The sequence below is a fragment of the Aspergillus pseudonomiae genome (assembly GCF_009193645.1).
Source record: "Aspergillus pseudonomiae strain CBS 119388 unplaced genomic scaffold BDV37scaffold_13, whole genome shotgun sequence".
Lineage (NCBI taxonomy): Eukaryota > Fungi > Ascomycota > Eurotiomycetes > Eurotiales > Aspergillaceae > Aspergillus > Aspergillus pseudonomiae.
The window spans coordinates 220830-242367 of NW_022476005.1; the positions used below are offsets into that span (position 1 = coordinate 220830).

The 21538-nt window shown below is 50.5% G+C and overlaps 6 protein-coding genes across 6 annotated transcripts; 3 read left to right on the forward strand and 3 right to left on the reverse strand.

Moving 5' to 3' along the window:
• Positions 1-2474: 2474 nt before the first annotated feature.
• Positions 2475-3957, forward strand: BDV37DRAFT_280302 (uncharacterized protein; the record flags this gene model as incomplete). Its single annotated transcript, XM_032086528.1, has 2 exons — positions 2475-2529; positions 2585-3957. 2 exons carry the CDS (start codon positions 2475-2477, stop codon positions 3955-3957), a joined length of 1428 nt encoding a protein of 475 aa, XP_031944356.1.
• Positions 3958-4069: 112 nt separating this feature from the next.
• Positions 4070-6628, reverse strand: BDV37DRAFT_39884 (glycosyl hydrolases family 31-domain-containing protein). Its single transcript, XM_032090566.1, has one exon. The coding sequence runs from the start codon at positions 6416-6418 to the stop codon at positions 4181-4183; it is 2238 nt and encodes a 745-aa protein (XP_031944357.1). The 5' UTR covers positions 6419-6628; the 3' UTR covers positions 4070-4180.
• A 792-nt stretch (positions 6629-7420) lies between these two features.
• Positions 7421-9082, forward strand: BDV37DRAFT_39888 (sugar phosphate isomerase/epimerase family protein). Its single transcript, XM_032090567.1, has one exon. The coding sequence runs from the start codon at positions 7777-7779 to the stop codon at positions 8929-8931; it is 1155 nt and encodes a 384-aa protein (XP_031944358.1). The 5' UTR covers positions 7421-7776; the 3' UTR covers positions 8932-9082.
• Positions 9083-10463: 1381 nt separating this feature from the next.
• On the reverse strand, positions 10464-12365 carry BDV37DRAFT_39909 (uncharacterized protein). Its single transcript, XM_032090569.1, has 3 exons — positions 11493-12365; positions 10978-11434; positions 10464-10912 (listed from the first exon to the last, which is right to left on the reverse strand). The coding sequence occupies exons 1-3, from the start codon at positions 11701-11703 to the stop codon at positions 10516-10518; spliced, it is 1065 nt and encodes a 354-aa protein (XP_031944359.1). The 5' UTR covers positions 11704-12365; the 3' UTR covers positions 10464-10515.
• A 1721-nt stretch (positions 12366-14086) lies between these two features.
• On the forward strand, positions 14087-16623 carry BDV37DRAFT_39906 (amidase family protein). The gene has a single exon (XM_032090568.1). It carries the CDS (start codon positions 14323-14325, stop codon positions 16243-16245), a length of 1923 nt encoding a protein of 640 aa, XP_031944360.1. The 5' UTR covers positions 14087-14322; the 3' UTR covers positions 16246-16623.
• A 1318-nt stretch (positions 16624-17941) lies between these two features.
• On the reverse strand, positions 17942-20677 carry BDV37DRAFT_241801 (uncharacterized protein; the record flags this gene model as incomplete). The annotated part of the gene is made up of 2 exons (XM_032081230.1): positions 19680-20677; positions 17942-19608 (listed from the first exon to the last, which is right to left on the reverse strand). Exons 1-2 carry the CDS (start codon positions 20497-20499, stop codon positions 17945-17947), a joined length of 2484 nt encoding a protein of 827 aa, XP_031944361.1. The 5' UTR covers positions 20500-20677.
• Positions 20678-21538: the final 861 nt, after the last annotated feature.

Below are 21538 nucleotides of genomic sequence, written 5' to 3' on the forward strand. Positions count from 1 at the left end.
GCGTTCCTGGCCCAGTTGCTACTTTCCTTTCTTAATGGGGAAATCCTTGCGCAGTATATGACACAGTCGAGACACGATATCCACATCCCAATCGCTACCTGCGGAATGGTCCATCTCCATGCATATGCTGAAAGTTCGGACAATAAGCCAAGTGCAGGGGATGTATCACTAGAATTGAGTCAATCTTGCCACTCGCAGGTTTTCATTGAGATTCAAGCAGGGACATGTGCCTGATTGGTTGACATCTGCAAATAATATTACCAAATAAGTAGAAGTTTCGGTTATACTATGACGACCTGTGAAAGTGTTAGGTATCATGGTAGCTCATGCCATCCTCCTGACTATTGATATTGCAAGCTTGTAGAGCATGTATCCACCAACCGCCAATCTTTCCTGGATCATGATAGTTCTCAGTCACAGTGATGGCTTCTTCGATGCCTTCGCGATGTACATCCTTGGGCGTGCCCTCTTCTACCAGACTGTAGCAATTATAATGCTTAAGCGGTCTCACACCCCAAGGAAGTATTCGAATGCGACGAATGATGTCAGCATTGCCTAATCCCTCATTGAGCAAAGTATCATCATAGCCTGTACGCTATATGAGAAGCTGAGATGTCACCTCCGTAACTGCTGCTCGGTCTGCTTCCTATTGGGTACTCGAGGTAATTGATTGGACCAGAACGATAGACTTCATGCGCTATGAGATAGCACGATGGGGATAGGTGGCATGAGGCCTACTTCTGTTTGCCTCTTCGTTAGTGGCCTATTGTACGATTGAGAGTGGAACTTGAAGAGTTGATACTAATGGCTTTCCGGGATCCATTTCTTCGATTGCAATATCCAGTATGTCATCCAACGTCAAGGTACATCCTCATGAGATCTCATCAGCCTTTGGACCTAATATAAGGGCTGGACATCATGAGGGTAGTGTCTTCGGTCGCCACAAATAAGAGGCTGGGGCTGTTTCACTCGAGAAAAGTTTGTCTTTGTTCTTTCGTTTCGATAGTGACTCGAAGCAAGTGCTGTGTGGCATTGATACATAGCTGCTGTCGCAAGCCAGGAATACTTTAGGCTAATCTTAATATCGATTCTACCTGCCCTGTGCATACTGTGGTGATCCACAACTAGCTTGGATCTGGACCACTGCTTGCAATCTCGTGTAGAAGTGGATTTTCCTCCACCGTATCTAATATGTATGAACCCTATCGGATACAAGTGTCTCTGACAAGATTAAAAGAACGCACTGCATAAGGACCCGCCAAGGTCCTCCTTGGTAGAGCTTAGAGTTTTCATGCAAGAGAGGATCTCGAGATAAAAGGCCTTTCGCCTTTTTAAGTAGGCGTTCACAGTTGGATTAGCACATAGCTCCTTGTGGAACCGGTCAGTCTTGAAGTGTTGAAAAACTTGAATTGTGATGTGAACCGGTCTAGAGAAGTCAAGGCAACATGATTGAAAAACGCTTGGTTTACATCTTTCAGTAATAAGCTGACCTTCATGCGATAGTTTTGATTGCTTACATGCTAATATGGGATTAGAGCATAAGATATACCATTCATAATATATATTCACATATGAATTTATACTTCGCCGTTGATATGGGCATTGCCTCAACCAGATCATTGAGTCTTGTCTATCTATATTATTTACATTTTGGCCTAGCCATTTACCACTTCCAGCAGCAGACCCTCTCTAGAAACGACTGTAAGCACGCTGGACAAATCCTCAATCAATAACATGTGAAGGAAAGCTGCCTAATTCTAGACCTACTATTATATAATGAACTGTCTTGCAGATGTCAGATTTCGGTCGGTCATGAATGCACATATTCGGCTGTTAAGTGGCGTTCTAACTGACAATGGCTGCAGCCAGCGTTACATCCCATTACTGCAGTCACGATCATGCGCTCTACAACGGCCCTCCACGTGTATTTAGTCATATTATTCGGGTTGGAGCCACTTCTCAAAGGCTGCTGGTATAGTAATGCTATGCGAGATGTGATGGGCATCTCTCTTCTCTTCGGCAATCCAAACTCAGTCCCATACAAAGTGGACATGGCATACAAAGGGGACAAGAGTATGCTCCACATCTCGACCTACACATGCAGTCAGCAAATAAGATTCTACAGAATACGAGCGACTAGGGGATGTAATTCTCCACTGTAGCATTTCATGCATCAGACGATCCATTCCAGCCTACCAGATCCCACCTTTCACATCACACCGCATGGTCCGAATTTGCAGCTGAATCCGGGCCAATGGCGATAGTAACTACACCACACTGCAGGATTTTAGGTCCAGGACTTCGAGGGGATTTGCTCTGTTCCTGAAGTCAGATTTTAGACAGGTCTAGCCGTCGCGGGGAAGGATTCGAGGTGCACTGGAACCGGATTGATGGATATAAATTCTACTCACCCAATTCTCAGCTTCAATGCGGATTGTAACCTTGTCAACCTTTTCCATAACAACAAGGTCAAAATGATCCTCGAGATACTTGTCCTATCTTTGCTGGGAGTGGCGTTTGGGAATGCTGGTATGGCGGAGTATCTTTCAACGAGTCTCAATGATGGGACTAATTGACAGTATAGTGATTCCCCGCGACACTCCATCTGGATCGATCAGCTCTCCAGTGCGTTCGTCTGTGCCGGGCACCCTATCAACTCCCCCGTCTGAACCGACATGCTACACCAGCAGCCAGTGGCTTGTCATCTCGAACACCAGCGTCTTCTGGCCGACATCCACGGACTACCTTTACGGTCCAACCACTGGACCCGGTGCATCCGATGTGATCTGCGCAGCACAGTGGATGCAATACGATAAGCGGTCAAGTGGGCTCTCTAGCATTGGCCCGACCAAGACCACAACGACGACATTATACACTCCCACCAGCACTGGGGCCTGCAGATCGAGCGTTACCCCCGAAAGATACTCGGATATTCATACTGGCCCAGTGACAACCCTATGCGATGGGGTTGCCCGGGCTCTCGGACCACGAGAAATCGCAACAGAATACTTCCCTGGGACTGGACCATGCAGCACGTTCAGTGTGTCCAGCAGCACAGTCACGCCAGTCTACCGAGAGCCCTCGGCATCCCCGACATGCAGACCGGAGTTAGAAGGATGCATCGGGGTCTGGCAAACATATAGCAGCCTCTCCAGCGAATACAAAGCATCAGTCACATCCCCGATTCCAGGCGACACAAGGAGCCCCCTGCAGCCCGTGCACTGTCCCAACACCGCTCGAGATCGCCCTGAGGAGGATCCTTGCTCGTCATGCCATTTCATCCCAGGCACAGCGACAATGTTCTACTGGCCCGTGACAACGGCCAACGGAGACCTGTGCGCCCAAAACGGGACAACCATCCCCGCTACGCCAACCGGCAATGGCCCTAACACCGCCATCCTGGATGATCACACCCTCGTCTCACCCAGCATATATATCTCCTTCACCTCGATCAACGCCTGGAGTAACCGCCGTAATGGTCACATATGTGGTGAACGCTATTCCAACCAGCTGATCTCCGTCCATCCCACTGCCGTCACATCGCTCCGGGACCACCGCAACGCTCGGTACCCCAGCGAAGGGACTCCATATCCGTTTAATTTTGCCGAGTTCCTTCCCCAGACTATCGGCAATTACACACAGTCGCTGATCCCCTGGCCTCAGTATCGCGGTGGCTCACAGTGCCCCCTCTATGATCCCTCCTGTACGATGGTTCGTGATGATTACCTGCCGTACATTGAGGTGCCGGCAGAGGCGGCTGAGATTGATTCCCACTGGGAGAAGTGTGACCGGAGATGGCTTGTCCCGGCTGTTACGATGGTGCCTATTGTTGATGGCACTGCTGTGGCTCCTACTCCTACGGGTGAGCCGGAGGACACGTCGATTGACGTGGATGCAGTTCCGGAAGGCATGGTCGCTGCGCCGACGCCGACGCTGACTGGTGCACTAGGGTGGTGAGAATTAGGATCTTGGTATAGGGACTAGGGAAATTGGAGACTGATAGCTATGGATTTGTGCTTTTGAGTAGTGACAAGTAGTTAGTGCCATTAAGCTTAGGTTTGGGGTTGACTTGGAGTCTTATAATTGAGAGTGGATCTTAGGAGATTCGTATATGGTTTAAACATCCGGCATGATTATATTCTTCCTCATACCTGCTCCAGTCATAAAGACATATCATTTCTTAGAAGACATTACCACTAAGAATATCCTCCCTCTTCCCAAGATGGAATAGAGGTATATGTTCCACCGGCGCGGGCACAGTAACCGTCTGACCACCAGCATAGGACTGATTAGTCCACCAGTACGTCCAAGACTTGGTATCGTTCTGGCCCGTTTGCGGAAGATATACCGACCATTCGGTGACATTCGGCGTGGTAATAGGTGACACAAGCAATCTCGGGCCGAACATATACTGCTGCGTTGTCACATTGTTGTTCGCTTGCGTCCACTGCGAGACCTTCGGATCGGTCTTCTCGAAATCCATGTACAAGGGACGCATGATCATGCGACCAGTCTTGTGGAACTGGTCGAAAAGAGCGCGCAAATACCAGCCCAGCTGGTACCGGAGGTGGATGTACGAGAGGATAATCGGGGTGTTCTTCTCTCCGTACGACCACGGCTCGTTGTTACACGTGTATGCATCCTGTGTGTCGCAGACTCGTTGACCGTGCGTGCGCATGAAGGGAACGAACGTAGCCCACTGCAGCCAACGCACGTACAACTCGCGATACTCTGGCGTGTCGATGTTAGCGCTCCATGATACTGTCGGGTCGGGCTGGAAGCCGCCGGCGTCCATCGTCCACCAGCCCCAGCCTGTCGCGGCGGCGGACAGTCCACTGGCAATTTGAAGACCCAGTGTCTCCCAGACAGACGTGACATCTCCTGACCAGATCATGCTGCAGAATCTTTGAGACCCGATATAGCCGGACCGACTGAGCGAGATGTGCTCACAGGCTTCGCCTTCCTTGCTGTCGGTGACGTTGCGGAAGCCTTCATCGATTGCCTGCTGGTGGGCCCACGGGTAATATTTCCCGGCGCTCTGCTGGGTACCAACCGCGTAGAGGACGTTGGGTAGGGCGAAGGGGACAGACTGGATGTAGGTGCTTTGACCGTTGTTTTCGTAGGCTTCCCCAAGGGCACCACCGTCAGCTTGATCGATCCAGAAGTTCTTGATCCCTTTGTCATAGTAGTTTCGCTTCAAGGTCGACCAGATGAACTTTCGCGCGCCTGGGTTCGTTGAGTCGACATTGCGGATGTATGAGCCATTCCATGAATCGGTGGTTCCGGGGCCGTCACGAGTTGCAGACAAGTATCCGTTGGCTTGCAGCTCTAAGTAGTTGTCGCTAGCGTCGGATACACTGGGCCAGAGAGATGCCATGATCTCTGCCCCCGTGAGATCTTTTACTTTCTTGGCCATTGCTGCTACGTCTGGCCATAGCGCTGGATCGAGACCCCAGTCGCCCTGATTCCGCCAGGACTGGTAATCGATGACGAACATTCCGACGGGCACGTCGTTGTCTTTGAACTTCTGTGCCAGGAGCTCTAGTTCCGTCTGGTTCTCATAGCGGAGCTTAGACTGGATGTATCCGAGCGAGAAGTCAGGAGGAGTAGGTGCTCTACCTGTCAAGGCAGATAAACGTCTCTGGAGTGTGTCGTAGTCGCTTGGCGTCGTGGCTACGATCACATAGTCGACGACTGTGGTGGAGGCTGCGGTGAGTTTGGTGCGTAGTTGTCCGAATTCCATGCGACCCTGGGCTGGCATATTCCAGACAAATGCATAGCCCTTGTTGCTCATGAACACGGGTGTCGGGATGTGAGTGTTGAAGTTGATCAAGTCAATGACCGTTCCTTTTTTGTTGACAAGATGGTCCTGTTGTGTGCCCGTGCCATAGAACTGCTCGTCGGGTGTTGTACTGAACGAGAACTCGGCAGAGAATTCGCTTCCTGGACCGTTCCAAGAGTAGTAACGGGGGTTGACCGATTTGAGTGGCGCATACTCGTTTGTCAACAGGGTCTCAGAACCATCTTGCTCGATGCGATAGAATGCCAGCCGATATCCTCCGGGGTTTCCACCCCAACCAGACGTTCGCACAATAGTGTTTCCATTGCGAATGGCAACGGTGTGGTTACCATTAAATGCCGTGTCAAAGTTCATCTCATGTGCTTGTCCATCCTCAAAGCCTTCCAGTGGCGGATCGTAGATGAAGCTGATCTCATGCCCCGTAGGAGGCCGGAAGGGCCAAGCGCGCACACGGAACCCATCGTAGCCAAAGGGCTGCACCAGAATAGTTTCGAACCCATGCTGCATGCGAAATCCAGTCGAGTTGGGCAGGAAGTAATCCGATTCTCGCGTCTGGATCGGGGTCGCCTGCACCAGGTGTGCGGCGCAGGCTGTTAGGGCCACCAACCAGCGATACATTTTGCTCAACGGCCTTGAGATTGAAGCCTTAGCTAGTATTCCCTCCAGCCTTAAATCATTTTGATATGTGTTTTATCCGTTCAAATAGCCTGAATAAAATGATCCCGAGGGCGTGTGACATCATGGCTTGCTGTGGAGGTCCGGCCGGCTTATGCATAGATCGGATGAGAGAGTTGGTGTATATGATGATGATTGGCGAATCCAGGCTGAAAACGGCTCCGACGAGACTGTCACAAACCCCCAACGGAGACCGAATGTGGAGTGAATGAGGAGACTGAGGGGACTCCGACGTCTGTTCTTCGGAGATATTGATTCCGATTTGCTTCGCTGGTCGATCAGGTCCACATGGCGTCATGTAGGTTGCGATTTAGTTCGGGTAGGACCCTGCAATCGCTGCCTTTGCTTGCTGGCGAGCACAGATGCTTGCTTGTTTTATGGAACGGCCGGAACGGCCGCATAAAATGGTCCCATCCATAACTCCATTACCATCAGATTGGTTAATTTCTGGAACATCGTTGAGCGAGAACGTTGGCCGTTTCCACCTGATCACCACTGAGCCATTGATGAGAAGAGCTTCGTCATTTAACCATTTAGGCAATATCAATGACCAGTGTCTTATTTTGTCTTTCACTTCTGGATGTCGTTGAGCCAAGATGGTGTGCTGTTCGTTGCAAAGTGGGATGCGGCGATCTTGTTAGTTAATGCACCCGATTCCTCTCGCCATCTGAATTGAGACAATTATGCATTATCTCATTTTTTTTTTTTTCACCTTGTTGCCTTGATTCTTTCTTGCTTTATTTCTTCCCACCTGTGGGCCTCCATTCTTGCTTAACCTGTTCTTGCATAGCTTTTCTTTCCCCGTCGAAACGTGCCTTTTCTCCCAGTCCTCTCAAGTCTGTCGCTCTGTGCCATATATCTTCGCATGCGTAGAACAAAAGGTCTATTCGCACGCAATGATCGCTACTGCAGTGCTGATTGTAATTTCTTTGGCTGCAGAAGAGGCGGATGTAATGAATGAATGTTGAGTTGAATTCATGGTTGAGCCACGGAAGATGCCGTCATTCCGCCCCACCCACACCGGTCCATCCGGCGACTTATTTTATGCTCCGGAGAGCAGGAAACATATACAGGAGAAATAAAACCTCATCCCCGCCCAGAGTCATATAATAAAAGTCTAAATGTGAAAGGTTTATCCCCGGGGAAAAGCGTTCATCCCCGCAACGCTTACCCGTCCAACCCCGTGGGGAGAATATCCTCCATCTCTGGACAATCCCTGACTCACTCCACCATCCTATATATTTCAATTGCAAGCGCCGATCCAGCACTCTTTACACCACATCAAAACAAGTAAACTCATCATGCCAATCGACTGGCCACCCGCATCCATTGCCAATGAATTCGGCATCGCCACCCTCTCCCTCGGCAACTGGAGACAGCATAAACTGCAGCCCCGACTAGAAGAAGCGGCGAAAGCGGGATACAAATGGATCGACTTATTCGACGAATGCTGGGCTGCGTATCTTGAAGAACATGGTTTACCAGGGGACCAACTATGGGAGCCAACGGAGGAGAACCTACGGGTTGCGCGGAAACTAGGTGATCGGGTAAAATCCCTGGGAATGCGGATCGCGTGCACACAGCCCCTCCGAAAGATCGAGGGGATCAAGGACCCGGTCGAGCGACGCGCATCCCTGGACTTGGTCGCGAAACGATTCCCATTCATGCGCGCATTCGATACCGACCTGGTATTCATGTGTGCCAGTATCCGGACGGACGATGGCGTGACCTCCGATTTGAAGACGGTGGCCCGGGATTTGGCAGAGTTGGGAGATATGGCTCAGGCCTTCGCCGAAGCAGATGGGGGGCCGATGCTACGTATTGGCTATGAGGGCCTCTCGTGGGCGACAAGAAATACATGGGCATCTACGTGGGAGGCAGTCCGGATGGCGAACCGTCCCAATGTTGGGCTTATAATTGACGCCTTTAATGTGCTAGCGGTCGAGTATGCCGATCCGTATAACCCGGCCGGTCATGGACGGCTGTATTCTACGCCTGAGGAATCGGTCGATGTACTTTGCGCATCTATGGCCGGGCTGGTCGCGTCTGTTCCCGGGGACCGTATCTTTTTCTTCCAGGTCGGTGACGCTGAGCGTATGGACCCGAAGATATTCCAACCACCAACCGATCCGGACGTGCCGGCTTTGCTGCCCTGGTCAAGGGGCCACCGGCTGTTTCCGTATGAATCCCAGCGAGGAGGGTATATGCCTGTCGATTTGGTCGCGGCTGCTGTGGTTGCGACAGGGTATAAGGGTCCCATGTCGCTGGAGGTGTTCAATAATTCGTTGAATCAGCTGGATGCAGGGGTCCCGTCGGCCCATGCTCGGCGGGGGTTCACTGGCCTTCGGAAATTGGCCGATGCTATTCCCCGGGTGCCTGCCTTTTGGGAGATGTGGCAGCAGGGCCAACACAAGTTAGCTGGCTCTGTTCTTTCTCCGCGGGCACAGCGTCTGTGAGAGCTGAGTTCCTTCGGCTTGAGATTGTATATAGTGCAGATAAGATATATCGACTAGACCACACCGGTCCCCTATTGAAGAAGCCTAAGGTTGTTTAGCAACATGTGGTGCTCTGATATGAGCTATTAATACAGTTTTATAACGCATAGAACCTATAATACATATTCACATCCGAGAATAGCACATTCTTCAAAGCATACCTAGCCTAAATGACGTAACTTGAAGACAAAGGCCCAAAGTTAGGTATTGCCCAACGCAAGCACAAACTAATTCCGGATGGCCACAGGATTCGTGTTCACCTCCGATGGGACGGAGCGTGAGCGTCAAACAAAGAAAAGACAGAGCGCCTCGTGTAACCACGCATCACATCTCTGAAAACCGGGAAAGATAATGGTTCCTTCAAAAGTCGGCTTCGGGCGACTGAGTTAAAGCTTATGGATGCACCTCCTGTTGCCGTACCCGATTTTTGGCCGGGTCTCGGGCAAGATGGTGACACAGGAGGGATTAATACGAAACATTTCCTGGTCCGATCCAGACACGATGCGGGTATTGTCGACACTATGGATGGGGCAAATGTCGGGGACAACTGTATGTGTCCATACCAGGTCTAGTATAAGATTTGGTTCCACAGGGCTTTTAAGCAGGAGCCCAGCCGGCTAGAAACACCATCGCTTAGATTCAGTGTTCCAACGCTGGTCTGGAGCATTCGACTTGTTCGCAAGCAGGTTCCATTCATTGCCCCGCAAAGTGCGTGCGTCCATAGGTAAACATTAAATTTGCCTCGTACTAGTCGCATGGTCCGAGATCATCCTTTAGTCCCCGATTTTGGTTATGGTCGAGTGAATGCCAGTGAGTCTCTCAAGGACAAAGTAGGTTCTCGGACATGGGTCGGAACAACAAGGGCAGATCTTGGAAAGATAGTGCGGCTGGTCACTTCGAAACAAGTTGCTGGGCGCATCAGCCGCATCGCGCCATCCTGGAGATCTCGTTCTGATAATATAAAAAGAAATTATGCTTGGCAGATGACTCATATTATTCGATACAGGGCCCTTTGCCCCCATTGACAATGCTATATGGCTGGGGCCGAACGTCCGTGATCATGGAGTTGGAACAGCCTTCGACGGGGCAGGGCACCGACTACGTTGCCAACTAGTGATCTGGTCAAATGTCTTGCCTTGCGCAGACATGATTGTCTGATCAATAGTATTGACAGCCTTTGGGTCATTTAGGACATAGAGCGTAGGGACAATGTATACCTTACAAAGTCGAGTCCGGGTGGTAGTCTAACGGCAAGTTCAAGGGGCCGTTATATTTGTAATGATTGTGTCTTGTATTGAGGCGGATGTTTCATCGCGGCGAACAGTGCTCGGTGAAACGGTGTTTGTCAGTGTCAGAATGCGAAGCTTCACGGCGCTTCCACTCATGGAACCAATGGCTGGTTGCCAGTCCTTCGCATTTGGGATGGTGTATGAGCCGCTAGTTGAATATAATATAATACTACCAAAGTCCCAAAGAGCTTGAAAATGGTCAGAAGTACCATTTACTAGATAATAGACATACATGTTTCGGCCAAAAGCGCCAGGCTCAAAGGCGACTGTACATCCGTTGGGGTTCAGTATGCTGGAAGATTTCGTGGCTCACGGTGACTTCAAACTTCTGATGTGGATTGTAGCCAGCATATACCTCGTCGCTGCGATAGTAAGGTTGGCCCACAGCAGTCACCGAGTGTAATGGCAGGGTGTCCCGCGTCTCGCTCGTCCCCGTCCCTCGTCGAGACATCGAGCGACTGAGCTTAGAAACTACCCTGCTAGATCCGACATGTTCAAGGAGTGGTCTATATGTGGGTAGACAGGCAGATATGAGGTAAACCCCGGTCTCGACTTGGGTCCAAATTATGAGTTCAACAGCTACCCAGGTCCCGTCCAGAAAGGCATTGTTTCGGAAAAAGATCTGGAAGCGTATAACTGAGGTAACTAATCCTCTGAGAACCAAATCATCCCATGTCAGTAGAAGTAAAACGGTAGAGGACAAGGTGATTAATCTCACATGCTGCCTACTGCGAACGTGATTGTCAGCCCGACTTTTAAGCGTTGACTGACATTAAGTGACCACAACACTGGCATTGGAAGAAGAAGTAGGATAACATCGGTCACAATATTGGGGAAACTGGCCCAGATGTAAAGAACTTTCTTGTTGCCACAGTTGCCAGGGATAGAGCCATCCCAGTTAGCGGAGAACGGTCGACAGACGAGGCTCGTGCCAGCGATTGTAGCTATGGTGATGAGAACCAGGACCACCATCATGAATTTTACCATTGCTCTCATCTTCCTGGTTGGGAAGAGCTTATAATACAGTAACAGGATGGAGAACTTTGGAAGATTGACACTTCCTAAATAGAGAAACGACAGAGCGAGGAGATACTTCGCCCAGATCCTCAGACTGGCTGGGTCTTTCACCAGTAACCACGGGATATGGTGTCCGACGCCAGCGAATTTAACAGCACCTAGAGCAAGAGTCAGCACCTCTGATGTAGGCCAGCCTTGGATGACCTGGCCACGAACCTATACTGATGCCTGCCATACCCATCTGCTGAGCAAGCGCAAACAAGATCACAGCATCATCCAAGCCCCATGGTGTCCGAACCTTGTATCTAGAAATAAATCGCAGAGCAACGCAGAATATTTGAAGAGGCACGAAGAGAGCAGTGAAGATCAGTAGCCGGTCTCCGATATAAACGGGGACTTCTTCAAGCGGGATATCTAAGGATCCCATTGTGGCCGCACACCGCAGTCGATGGTGCGATGAAGACGATACAAAACATGGGTTGAGGTCAGTTGAAACATAGACGGATCTACTTCACGACTAATATGGCAGAAATCACACATATTCGAGCTATTTATTAGGAAGCAGCTCCGGGCGCATGGTGGATAAAGGCGTCGAATACGAGACAGGACCGACCTTGTTCGCTGCCGGATCCCCACCGAATCCATATAGTTGATAGGGTCTATAGTATCTAACCTGAAAAGCATAAGCAAAAGGCACAAGACTGCTGCCCGTCCTGCCGAGGAACAGAGCGCGATGTCACCTCGGGCACGGATCCCGCATTAGGGTCTGAATTAGCACCTCCACTAAGAGTCGGGCGTGCCCATGGCGTGCCCATTGCTCCATCCAAAATACTCACTGCAGAAGCGGTGTCGATTAGTTTATTGATTAGTGTCCTTGATCCCTACCTGCCATTCATGAACCACGCTGATAAACGGAGTCCGAGCCGGAGATCTGCAAGTAACAAGCAAACAGGGTGCATGGCTAGAGGCTGGTACCCCACGTGAATCCTGCGCTTGGATCAATTGAGCAAGTCTGTTTCATGTATAGTAGATAGTGCAGTGCCCAAGCCAATGACCTGCATGATTGAGGCGTGGAAAATTCCATGTGGGCAAAAGCCGTGTCAGTGCCGCTAAGCGAATAAACTTTTCATTCGTTTCAAGGTTTGAACTCAATGCACGATAACATCAGAAATCTGCAATGAGAGCAGCAAGTAGGCGTGGAATGACTGTCCTTGGTACTGATCTAGTGTCGGACAAATAGGGCTCAATTAGTAGGAGTCCGTCCCTTCCCCCTCAGACACCAGTATATAGTGTGCTGCAAAACAACAAAAAGACCCACTTTCAGACTCCTTTCGCATTTTTAGTGGGATAAGTGCTGGCCAAGGGCATCTGACGCGATGAGACCAAGGATTCCTCTCAACTATTTATGAAGTAATGCGCAACCAATCGTCGTGCGGTCCCACCTATCAAGGATTCATGTCTGGACACTAAGATAAAATTCTCTTCCAAGGTTTTCCACGATCGACACCACATGGGATTCAAGTCATGAGAGGGGTTGAGCTTATCCAAAAGGTTGATCGCGACCGTGCGCAAATACCGTGATCTAACGGCGCTGATCATTTCGCCATGGCAAGGGCAAATTTCGTTCTTGATTTGAAGCAGAACGGGTTTGCCAATGCGTGGAGCGACCCTAGGATATCTAGGTCACGCCACCGCGTATGTTGCGCGCGATGGCACTGGACTTGCAAGGTTAGGCTACTGAATCCAGTATGTCAATGTGATAAGGCCATAGGATGGCAATGGGAGGAGATACTGTACAATCCGAGAGACCTGTGATAACTAAGTCCGGATCCATAATGTTGACGATTGCAGTGTCGCATGCGGGATTGATGAGCATAGTTCGGGGAATAACCGACAATTCGGTGCTGTGGCTGCACGTCGGCAAGTAAGTTTGTCCCGCAGACTTTACTGACAAAAATTAAATTCATTGCAGATGGGAAACTATCTCCACTGCCATGAACAATTCCATAGTGTGTTGGATGTCGAAGGATCTATTTGCATGGACGTAACGGGAAAGCCGAACACATGTGAGGGCACATGATCTCGAGGGGAGTGACCTGCCACCCACGTGCAGCCAAGTGAGAATGTTTCTCAGGAAAGCCGATCTCTCTCTTTGTCACGGAAGAGCCGTACAAGGAAGACGGGTTCAAGGCCAAAGAAGACTTTGACAGATCAGGTCAGGTTCGACTTGTCCCAATGATCTACCTGTCTGCCGGACCATGAAACAAAGACGCGGAAATTGAGCGTGGCCCAGACCTTCGTATTCCATCGCGCCCACTGAGCACAGAATTATCCAATTTAGTCGTCAAACCAAAGAATTTCTTGAAAAGGGGGACTGAAAACAGATTGAATGGGGAGAGGAAATGAGTTCCCGGTCGGGGACTATGTGGAAGACTGTTTTGGGGAACGATACTCTCTCCTGAGAGCTTCAGCTCTAATTTGCTTATTGTTCTTGTGCAACAATACTACCAATCTGCGCCTCACCAAGGATCCATTCAGCTCACTCTCTGGTACTTTCGAACCATGCGGAAATTAATGGTCGATCCTACAACTTCCTCTTCACCAATGGGAGACCAGGAAAGAAACCCAACAGATCAGGAACAGTGAAATGAGTCCATTGAGTAATTGTTGGTGTCACTGGTCGAGGAAGAGGTCTGGAGTCTCCTTCCAGCAGTGCAGCCTTCTGGGCAAGAAATTCAATTCAACCCAATGTCTGTGCGACATGACTTAGTCCCGCCTCTAAGGAGCCATGTGCCACCAACAACCAACCTATCTTTCAGTACCTTAATAGATCGCCTTCACATTATCCTGGCTCAATGAGCCAGCAGCGAGGATGGTCAGTCACGTAAGAAATGGGTCCCCACAGACATGGGAATACGATACGAACCCCGGTTACTGCAATCAGAAATCGCATTTTAAGACATCCCAGGAAACGTGCATGTCGTGGCTGAGGCCCTTGCTTCGGCTGGGCCACCACCCTTCGCCCACAGTATAATAGGGCCTCCTTATGATGATCAGAGGTGGTAACATTGCAGTCGGTTCACAACAACCAATGGCCAGGATGGTTTCGTGGATGCAAATCTTCAAAGTTCTCGCCTTTGGCTCAGTTTTCCAAAGCGGCAGAGCAAGTCCTTCTTCTCTGTTAAACGTACACCAAGGATCTGAAGGTGTTGCCTATCAACTAGGTGACACTACTTATTTTGCCAATGCAAAGCATCCGCGGGATATATTGACGATCACCTACCCCAAAGATAAAAGTCACCAAGGTACTGGCGTATACATGACATTGACAGTCATCATTGCCAACGAGAGCATCGTAACTGCTCGCTACCTCAACGCCACAATTTCGAGCTATCTGGCCAATGACGACGTTTTCTCCAGAGGGTTTCTTGGTGCTATCTATCTCACCTCATCCGCCGCCAATGCCAGTATTAACGCCAATGGTTTGGACTATCTGGCGAGTGCCGGTGCTGAGACCATCTATGTTGACTCCAGTGTCTTCAAGAGTCAGGGCGGACGAGCAATACACGTGCAGCACAACTCCGCTAAGACTGTGACACCTGGTCCATATACCGTTGTGATGTCGAAAGACAAGATCAGTCTGCTAGACACATATCGCCTATTCCCTGACGCCTACCGCGATTTTATCAGCGGTATATATCCGTCGAACGATGAGAGTGGCTCTTTTGTGCCTCTTCAATTTATGTCTTCAAGGCTCTGGGCACCGGTGGTGCCGGTGCCAAGTCGTATCCATTCGTGGGGAGACCCGCGGCCGTTAGCTGGTAAACGAGTCGCAGTGAAAGATATTTTTGATATCAAAGGAGTGCAGACATCAGCGGGAAGTCAGGCATGGACCCAGACCACGCCAGTTGCCAACCGAACGGCGCCCGCGATTCAGCGGCTGGTCGATTTGGGTGCGGTTCTCGTGGGGAAGCAAAAGTTGGCACAGTTTGCGTCCGGTGCGAATCCCTGGGATTGGACCGATGGGCAAGCTCCCTTTAACCCACGGGGTGATGGATACTTGACTTGCGCAGCATCCACGTCCGGAGGAGCCTGCTCGATTGCGGCGTACGACTGGCTGGATGCGGCGATTGGAAGTGACACTGGCGTTTCAGTCCGTCGCCCAGCGGCTGTTACAGGAACCTTCGGAAACCGACCCAGTCAGGGAATGATAACGCTGGAGGGCATGCTTGCTCAGAATTGGGCAGAGGACACAGCCGGTGTACTTGGGCGGAATCCAGTCGAATGGGCCAAGTTTGCCAAGGCGTGGTATACTCCAGATCTTCACCAGCCAGAGTCGATTACTGGATTATCCCCCTTGTCGGTGCCGAACACCATGGCTTTCCCAGCCCAAATATTGTACCCGGATGAGCAATTCCCCCTTGCCAATCCCGCCGCCCAGAAGATCGTTGAAGCCTTTCTGTCAAGCATGGCAAAGGCACTCAATATGACTATCAAACACACCAATCTTAGCGCCACACTCACCGATGCACCTATCCTCTCAGACAAGCAGGACAGCTTGGACCGTCTTCTGACGGGAACCGCTACCCTATCGTATTGGTCATCGCATCTTTGCGTTGCTGACCCTCTCATGACCGAATGGTCACGTCGTTACGAAGGTCGTTTCCCTCCAGTAGATCCGCTGTGGCGCAAAGAATGGTCGGACTTCAACGCCAGTGTCGTCAACCAAGCAGCTTACAACCAGGCTTTACAGGAGAAACGGAAAGGGGTCGACTGGTTTGAAAGGAATGTGATGCTGGAGACGCGCGAATCTTGCTCGGAGTCATTACTAGTCTGTGATATTGGCACCGGTGGGTTGCCCAGCTTCCGCGAGAAGGCCCTGAACGAGGGGCCCAATGCGACATTCTTGGGCATGATGCCAGATGGGGCCGCAATACCTTGTTCCTTGATTTGTCCTATCTTCGGGTGAGTGCAGTTGGCATCCTGTTAATGCAGAGTTGCAAGATGAACTAATGTGTTTGCTGCAGCTGCGCCGATTTCACCATTCCCTTGGGCCAAGTGCCCTATCATTCTCCGGTGTCGAAGGTGACGGAACAGTTTCCCGTGAGTATCAATCTGATCGTACGTCGGGGATGCGACTTTGTATTATTTAACATGGTAGAGAAACTGGCGCAGGCGGGGATCATTCGGGCTGTTCAGACTGGCAAGCAGGCATTTTAGTCAAGGAGATTTTGGCCATTTCCTGCCTGTTGGTAGTTTATATTCTTTCTGGTGTATTATAGAGCAATTGCAGTCAAAATTAGAATTCCTGCTACATGATTATCAACATCATCTGAAGCAATCAGAGCTAGTATAACTGCCTTGGACTGCAAGGTAGTACAATGAAGATCTCCACCCTGCCACAGATATTTCTACCAGCCAGTCGCTGATCAATCTGTAGTGTATCAGAGAATGGTCCTGTCTTGCTATAACAATATCCTCTGACATCATTCCAGGACATTCGTGTCAAACACGGCTAGCCTCCTTTTTGACGACGAATTTTAAGATGCCAGTTTCAGGGTAGATACTGTCAAGTGACAACAGGCCCACAAGAAATGTATAGCATACAAAGCCGCCAGTCGCCAACCCCTATTTAGAACCCCTGAAAGAAATAACTACAGTCTGGTCACTCAGATATACTGCCACATGAAGATCAGAGAAAGGCGAAGAGGCGTGTTAAATGGTGGCACGTGTGGTGTACCCAAGTTCCTCGTTCAATCATCCTAGATCATAGAGGATGTTATATTGCATTAGTAGTAGTATTTGACCCCCACGGGCTTTAGCAGGGGTCAATTCTTTGTTCCTGGTGCAAATCCTGCCCCCGGGACTGATTTTATTAGTCGCCGCTAGTTTTACCCCGACATGGGAGATTGTCAAGACCGAGGTCTTGAACCTGTATGTTTCTCAACTCAACCTCCCACAAGACTATCAAGCCAAACCAGTCCCTTTTAATTCAGATTTGAAGCATCAGTCGGAGCGCTATCTGAACGAGCCAAGGCATTGGGTTCAGGGGTTCCGAGATGGACAGCGCCTTCTGCAGGATCAGAACAGCTAAGCGCCATCCTTTGTGTGAGATCATGTTGAAACATTTGCCTAGGACGAACTCCGCCATGCGGTCAAATGTGCTATTAAGCAAGACCAGAAACTTCCCACACTCCACTGGCTATAATATCAGCCTCGATACAATTATGATGTTTATTGATTAGCGAGAGAGTATGTTCTTTGCTGCCTGCCAATGCTGCGGCCAGTCGGTATATTGATCTTGCCCGTATGACCCGCATATCATGTGAATTTGGGGTGAATCTTTGCCTCAAACACAGAGTTGGAGTCTATGTGTTTCACAGGTTCGAGCATTCATAAGAGCCTTGTCCGGAGGTAGTGGATCATACCATTCACACTTGCTAAAGTTGCCTTCGGGACCAGCAATGGCCATCAATTTATCAACGCGAAAGACTGCTCTCTCGGTTGAACCTCTCCGTACTAATACCATTAAATCTGCAATGTTTTCAAGTCATTACTCATCTGGATGTATATCCATGGTAGACATTAGATATCACTGTATTATCAACAGAAAGTCGCTCCAAACAAAACTCAAACTAGTTCCACACATATCATACACATAAAATGTTTTAGTACCATCTACCAAGGACGCCCTGCCCTGTAGACAATCTTCGATATTCCTCGAGAGCTGGACTCACTGACTTAGGACGTTCGGATTCCGTCGACACCTTTGCCGTCGAGATCAACGGAGTGTTCTCCTCCGCCTTAGTCCGAATATAATAATGCTCGTCATCCTCTTCCATACCCACGAACCATTTCTCCTTAAATTGAGGTCCCTGAGGCCCGGCACCACAAGCACCCTCTAACCGCGATGTGGCCGGGCTGTTGATGGCTAGAGCGAATAGGTTCTGCGGCTCTGTGAAGTCGGTAAGCTGCCGACCCTTTTCGCTTAACAAGTAGCCGAGACACAGGACGCTGGTGACGAAAGTGAGGAACAAGACTGGAAAGAAGGCACCCTGCCATTTCTCTGTCCCGGCGGATTGGTAGTCGACGATGCTTATAGTGGCGTTGAAGTATTCGATCTCGGGTTCCGCGAGGGAGGCGTCAGAGTGATTCCAATAGGGAAGGAAGGTGGCGTTCTGCGTCCCCATAATCAAGGTATTGCCTGCCATCACTGCCAGCGCCTCCGCGAGAGATGGTAGACCGGGCTCCAGGGAGTAGCCCGAGGGGGTGAGCTGCATCAGCAGTCGGGCATTGGACGCCTTGCCGTCATTGATGCCGGCATTCAAACTCAGGGAATTGCCCCATTCCGATCCAATGTTCTTCCAATCCAAGCTCCAGTTACCATCCACTGCGTCTGGGAAGAACCGATCGAACTGCCACTTGTTATTCGGCTTTTCACAGTTCGTGATAAACTTGGCTCCACTGGCAGATGCAGTATATCGCACTGAACACCGCGGTGTCTTTTTCGCCTTCATTGAGCATAGGGCGTAGTCCACCCCCGTGGCGTTGGGAGGTTTCCCCAATACATACATTGCGTTGCCAAACGGCGCCGAATGGTTGAGGATTGTCTGATACTCGCCGGGGAGCCTGCCAAAGATTGGTGGACGCCATCCATACTTTGGTCCCCAACCGAAGATATCATCCACAACAGTTCGATTCAGCCAGGAGTCTGGCCAGGTAGGGAGCTCCTTCTCTTGTTCGGCCCACTTCTCCACGTTGAATTTCTTCCCCGGCCACATATCATAGATCAGTGGTTTCAGTTCATTAGCTGTCATGCCCACGCACAACACGTTGATTGCCGGACATGGAGCAGCAGCGATCATGTCAAACTGACCCTCCGATGAATTTTGCGGCTGTTTAAGTCCATTGACGGGGTCCTTTGCCGCGGCGAGAACTCCAGCATGAGGCATAGCAGCCGTAACATTTAAGACCATCCGTTTATGCCGCAGCGATAACTCCGTCATGTTGCTGCGATCGATCCAACTTCCAGTCACCGTTGTATTATCGTGGATCGAACCCGAGGGAGGAGGTCGCTCTTCTAACACAGCCGACGCAGCCTCGCCGTTGGTCACCATCTTGCTCCAGCGGTTCAAGTAAGCAACGTAGTTGTGGTATGCCTGTCCGACGTGCTGTATTTGAAGACATGTTGTATTACGGTAAATTGGGTCCGTCTGGCTGAGGATCGGCGTTTCGCAGTTCAAACCCATGTAGACTGGGTTGAAAAAGTCGGTGGAAACGTTCGCTCGTAGGGTTCTATCTTCCTGCGGTCCTGCAAGCAATTTGGGTGATACTGAATGATCGGGGTCAGAATCATAGACGCCACTACTGTCAACCTCAATCCGTCTGAGCCTGTGCACTTACCCAATGCCTCCGCCGCAGTTGTATAGAGCATGGCGATGATAGTCGCCGTCAGGGTCATCGCACCGAGAAAGGTCAAGGCTGAATAGCGCAATGTCTCCCAGTGAACTATCATCGACCCCGGCTGCATGATCCATGTCCGCATGCTCATGTCGGAAATGGTGATGCCGTTGGAGTCCTTCTGGAGGGCTCGTCGACTCAAGAACTGCCCCAGACAGGCGACAAAAACGGTAACGTATGCCAATTCAATTGTCTTCGCGAACATGGCACTCAGTAAGTTGGCAGTCGAGGGCGCAACATTGCCGTCGACACCGATGAAGTTTCCATATCGCGGCTTCAGACAGGCGACAAAGAAATATAACCCCGACCACACGGTCGCATATACCGCCAGCACCAGGATGGTCATGGGCACCCAGCGAAACCATCGCTGGGCGATTGTATCTCTATGAGGACATCGCACCTCGCTTTCTAGAAGGGGTGTTTTCGAGGTGTGCGACCGCGGCGTGGCCTGCTCCGACAGGTGCGGGGAACGCGATTCTCCCCCGGGACGAGCTTCATCCAAGCCTTCAACGAAGTGGATGGAAGCTGGCCTGCGTCTCACAGTTTCGATTCCTAGGCCCACCGTTGTAAAGGCCTCATTGTGGGAGGCAATGTCCTGCTCGTGGTGCGAGGAAGATGTCCGCTCATAGCGGATGTAGGAACGGTCGGAGTCGGCCGGAGGGCTCGGGTCGAATGGGCTCCAAGACGCTTGTGGCCGGTCGGACTCGGAGTGGGATAATCTTGACAACGGCGGTAGAAGGTATTCTTCTTGATTTGAAGGCATGGTACCCAAACATCGACATACGGTGGTCAATGAAGACCGTGATCGGGGCGAGAGGAAACCCCACGCGCAACGGCCTCTCGAGTAGAATATGTATTCACTCCATCTGCAAGAAGCACACGGCTATCTCCACGGTTCTCAAGCCGCAAGTGGTACAGCTTGGAAATGAGCTGGTCCAGCCTCAATTCCTTTGGCTAGAGCGTCTGTCAAATCGACAGGGTTCCCTGTGGATCTTCTGCCCGAAGGGTTTAGGTCTAGCTTCTTTCCACCAATCGTCCTCATGGACGAGTCCGATGGCTGTTGGTTGCCAAGAGGCCCGTTCAATATAAATAGATTAGCGGTGTTTCCTTCGTACGACGAACTCCCAGAAGGCTGATTTTTCTGTCCGGAATGATGGGATCAACGGTGGGCAGTTCGCCTTAGGGTTGTAGTGGTCAGATGGCAAGTTTGGTCGCACGCCGAGAAAGAAACCACATCAGAAGGTCAGTTCAACCTCAGGATTCGTAATCTCGCCAAGTTCCAAAGTCCACACCGGTGCGTCTGACGCGCAGGAATGGACCCCACTATTCACTAGAGCTGCCAATCCGTTCAACGTCTACCTCTTACCAGTCAGCAGCCACCTCGTAAGGCCTCGGGGTCCCGCTCGGGCGGCTCATATTGGCCTGGAACCCTACAGGCCGATATTTAATTCAACCGGTTTAACAGTGGCCAGGACATGCTGGCTCATATCTAGTATCAGCAATCAGCGACAATAGCTATGGACATATTTCCTCTAAAGGGCAAAGCCAACCATAGTGATAGGCCATGTGACGCCTTGTCATTGCGATCTACTGTACAGCCACAAGGTAGATAGAGTGCTAGTAGGCCCCGCCACATTAGCTCCACGATTTTCCATGATCTATGGAAGCGAAGGATGGCTAGCCTGGCCTTGGACAAGGCAACCAAGCTTCACAGAAAAATAATAGTACCACAGGAGTGTTCGTGGCACGGAAACCCCGGCTCCAAGCTCAGCTGGCTTTTGTCTCTATGACATGTGAGACAC

Bases quoted from the DNA above. Each gene is read 5' to 3' on its own strand.
- BDV37DRAFT_39884 (XM_032090566.1), bottom strand. From the start codon at position 6,418: ATGTATCGCTGGTTGGTGGCCCTAACAGCCTGCGCCGCACACCTGGTG.
- BDV37DRAFT_39888 (XM_032090567.1), top strand. From the start codon at position 7,777: ATGCCAATCGACTGGCCACCCGCATCCATTGCCAATGAATTCGGCATC.
- BDV37DRAFT_39909 (XM_032090569.1), bottom strand. From the start codon at position 11,703: ATGGGATCCTTAGATATCCCGCTTGAAGAAGTCCCCGTTTATATCGGA. The intron at 11,435-11,492 runs GTTCGTGGCCAG...CTCTTGCTCTAG, and splicing joins TATGGCAGGCATCAGTATAG to GTGCTGTTAAATTCGCTGGC. The intron at 10,913-10,977 runs GTGAGATTAATC...TTTGGTTCTCAG, and splicing joins ACGTTCGCAGTAGGCAGCAT to AGGATTAGTTACCTCAGTTA.
- BDV37DRAFT_39906 (XM_032090568.1), top strand. From the start codon at position 14,323: ATGATGATCAGAGGTGGTAACATTGCAGTCGGTTCACAACAACCAATG.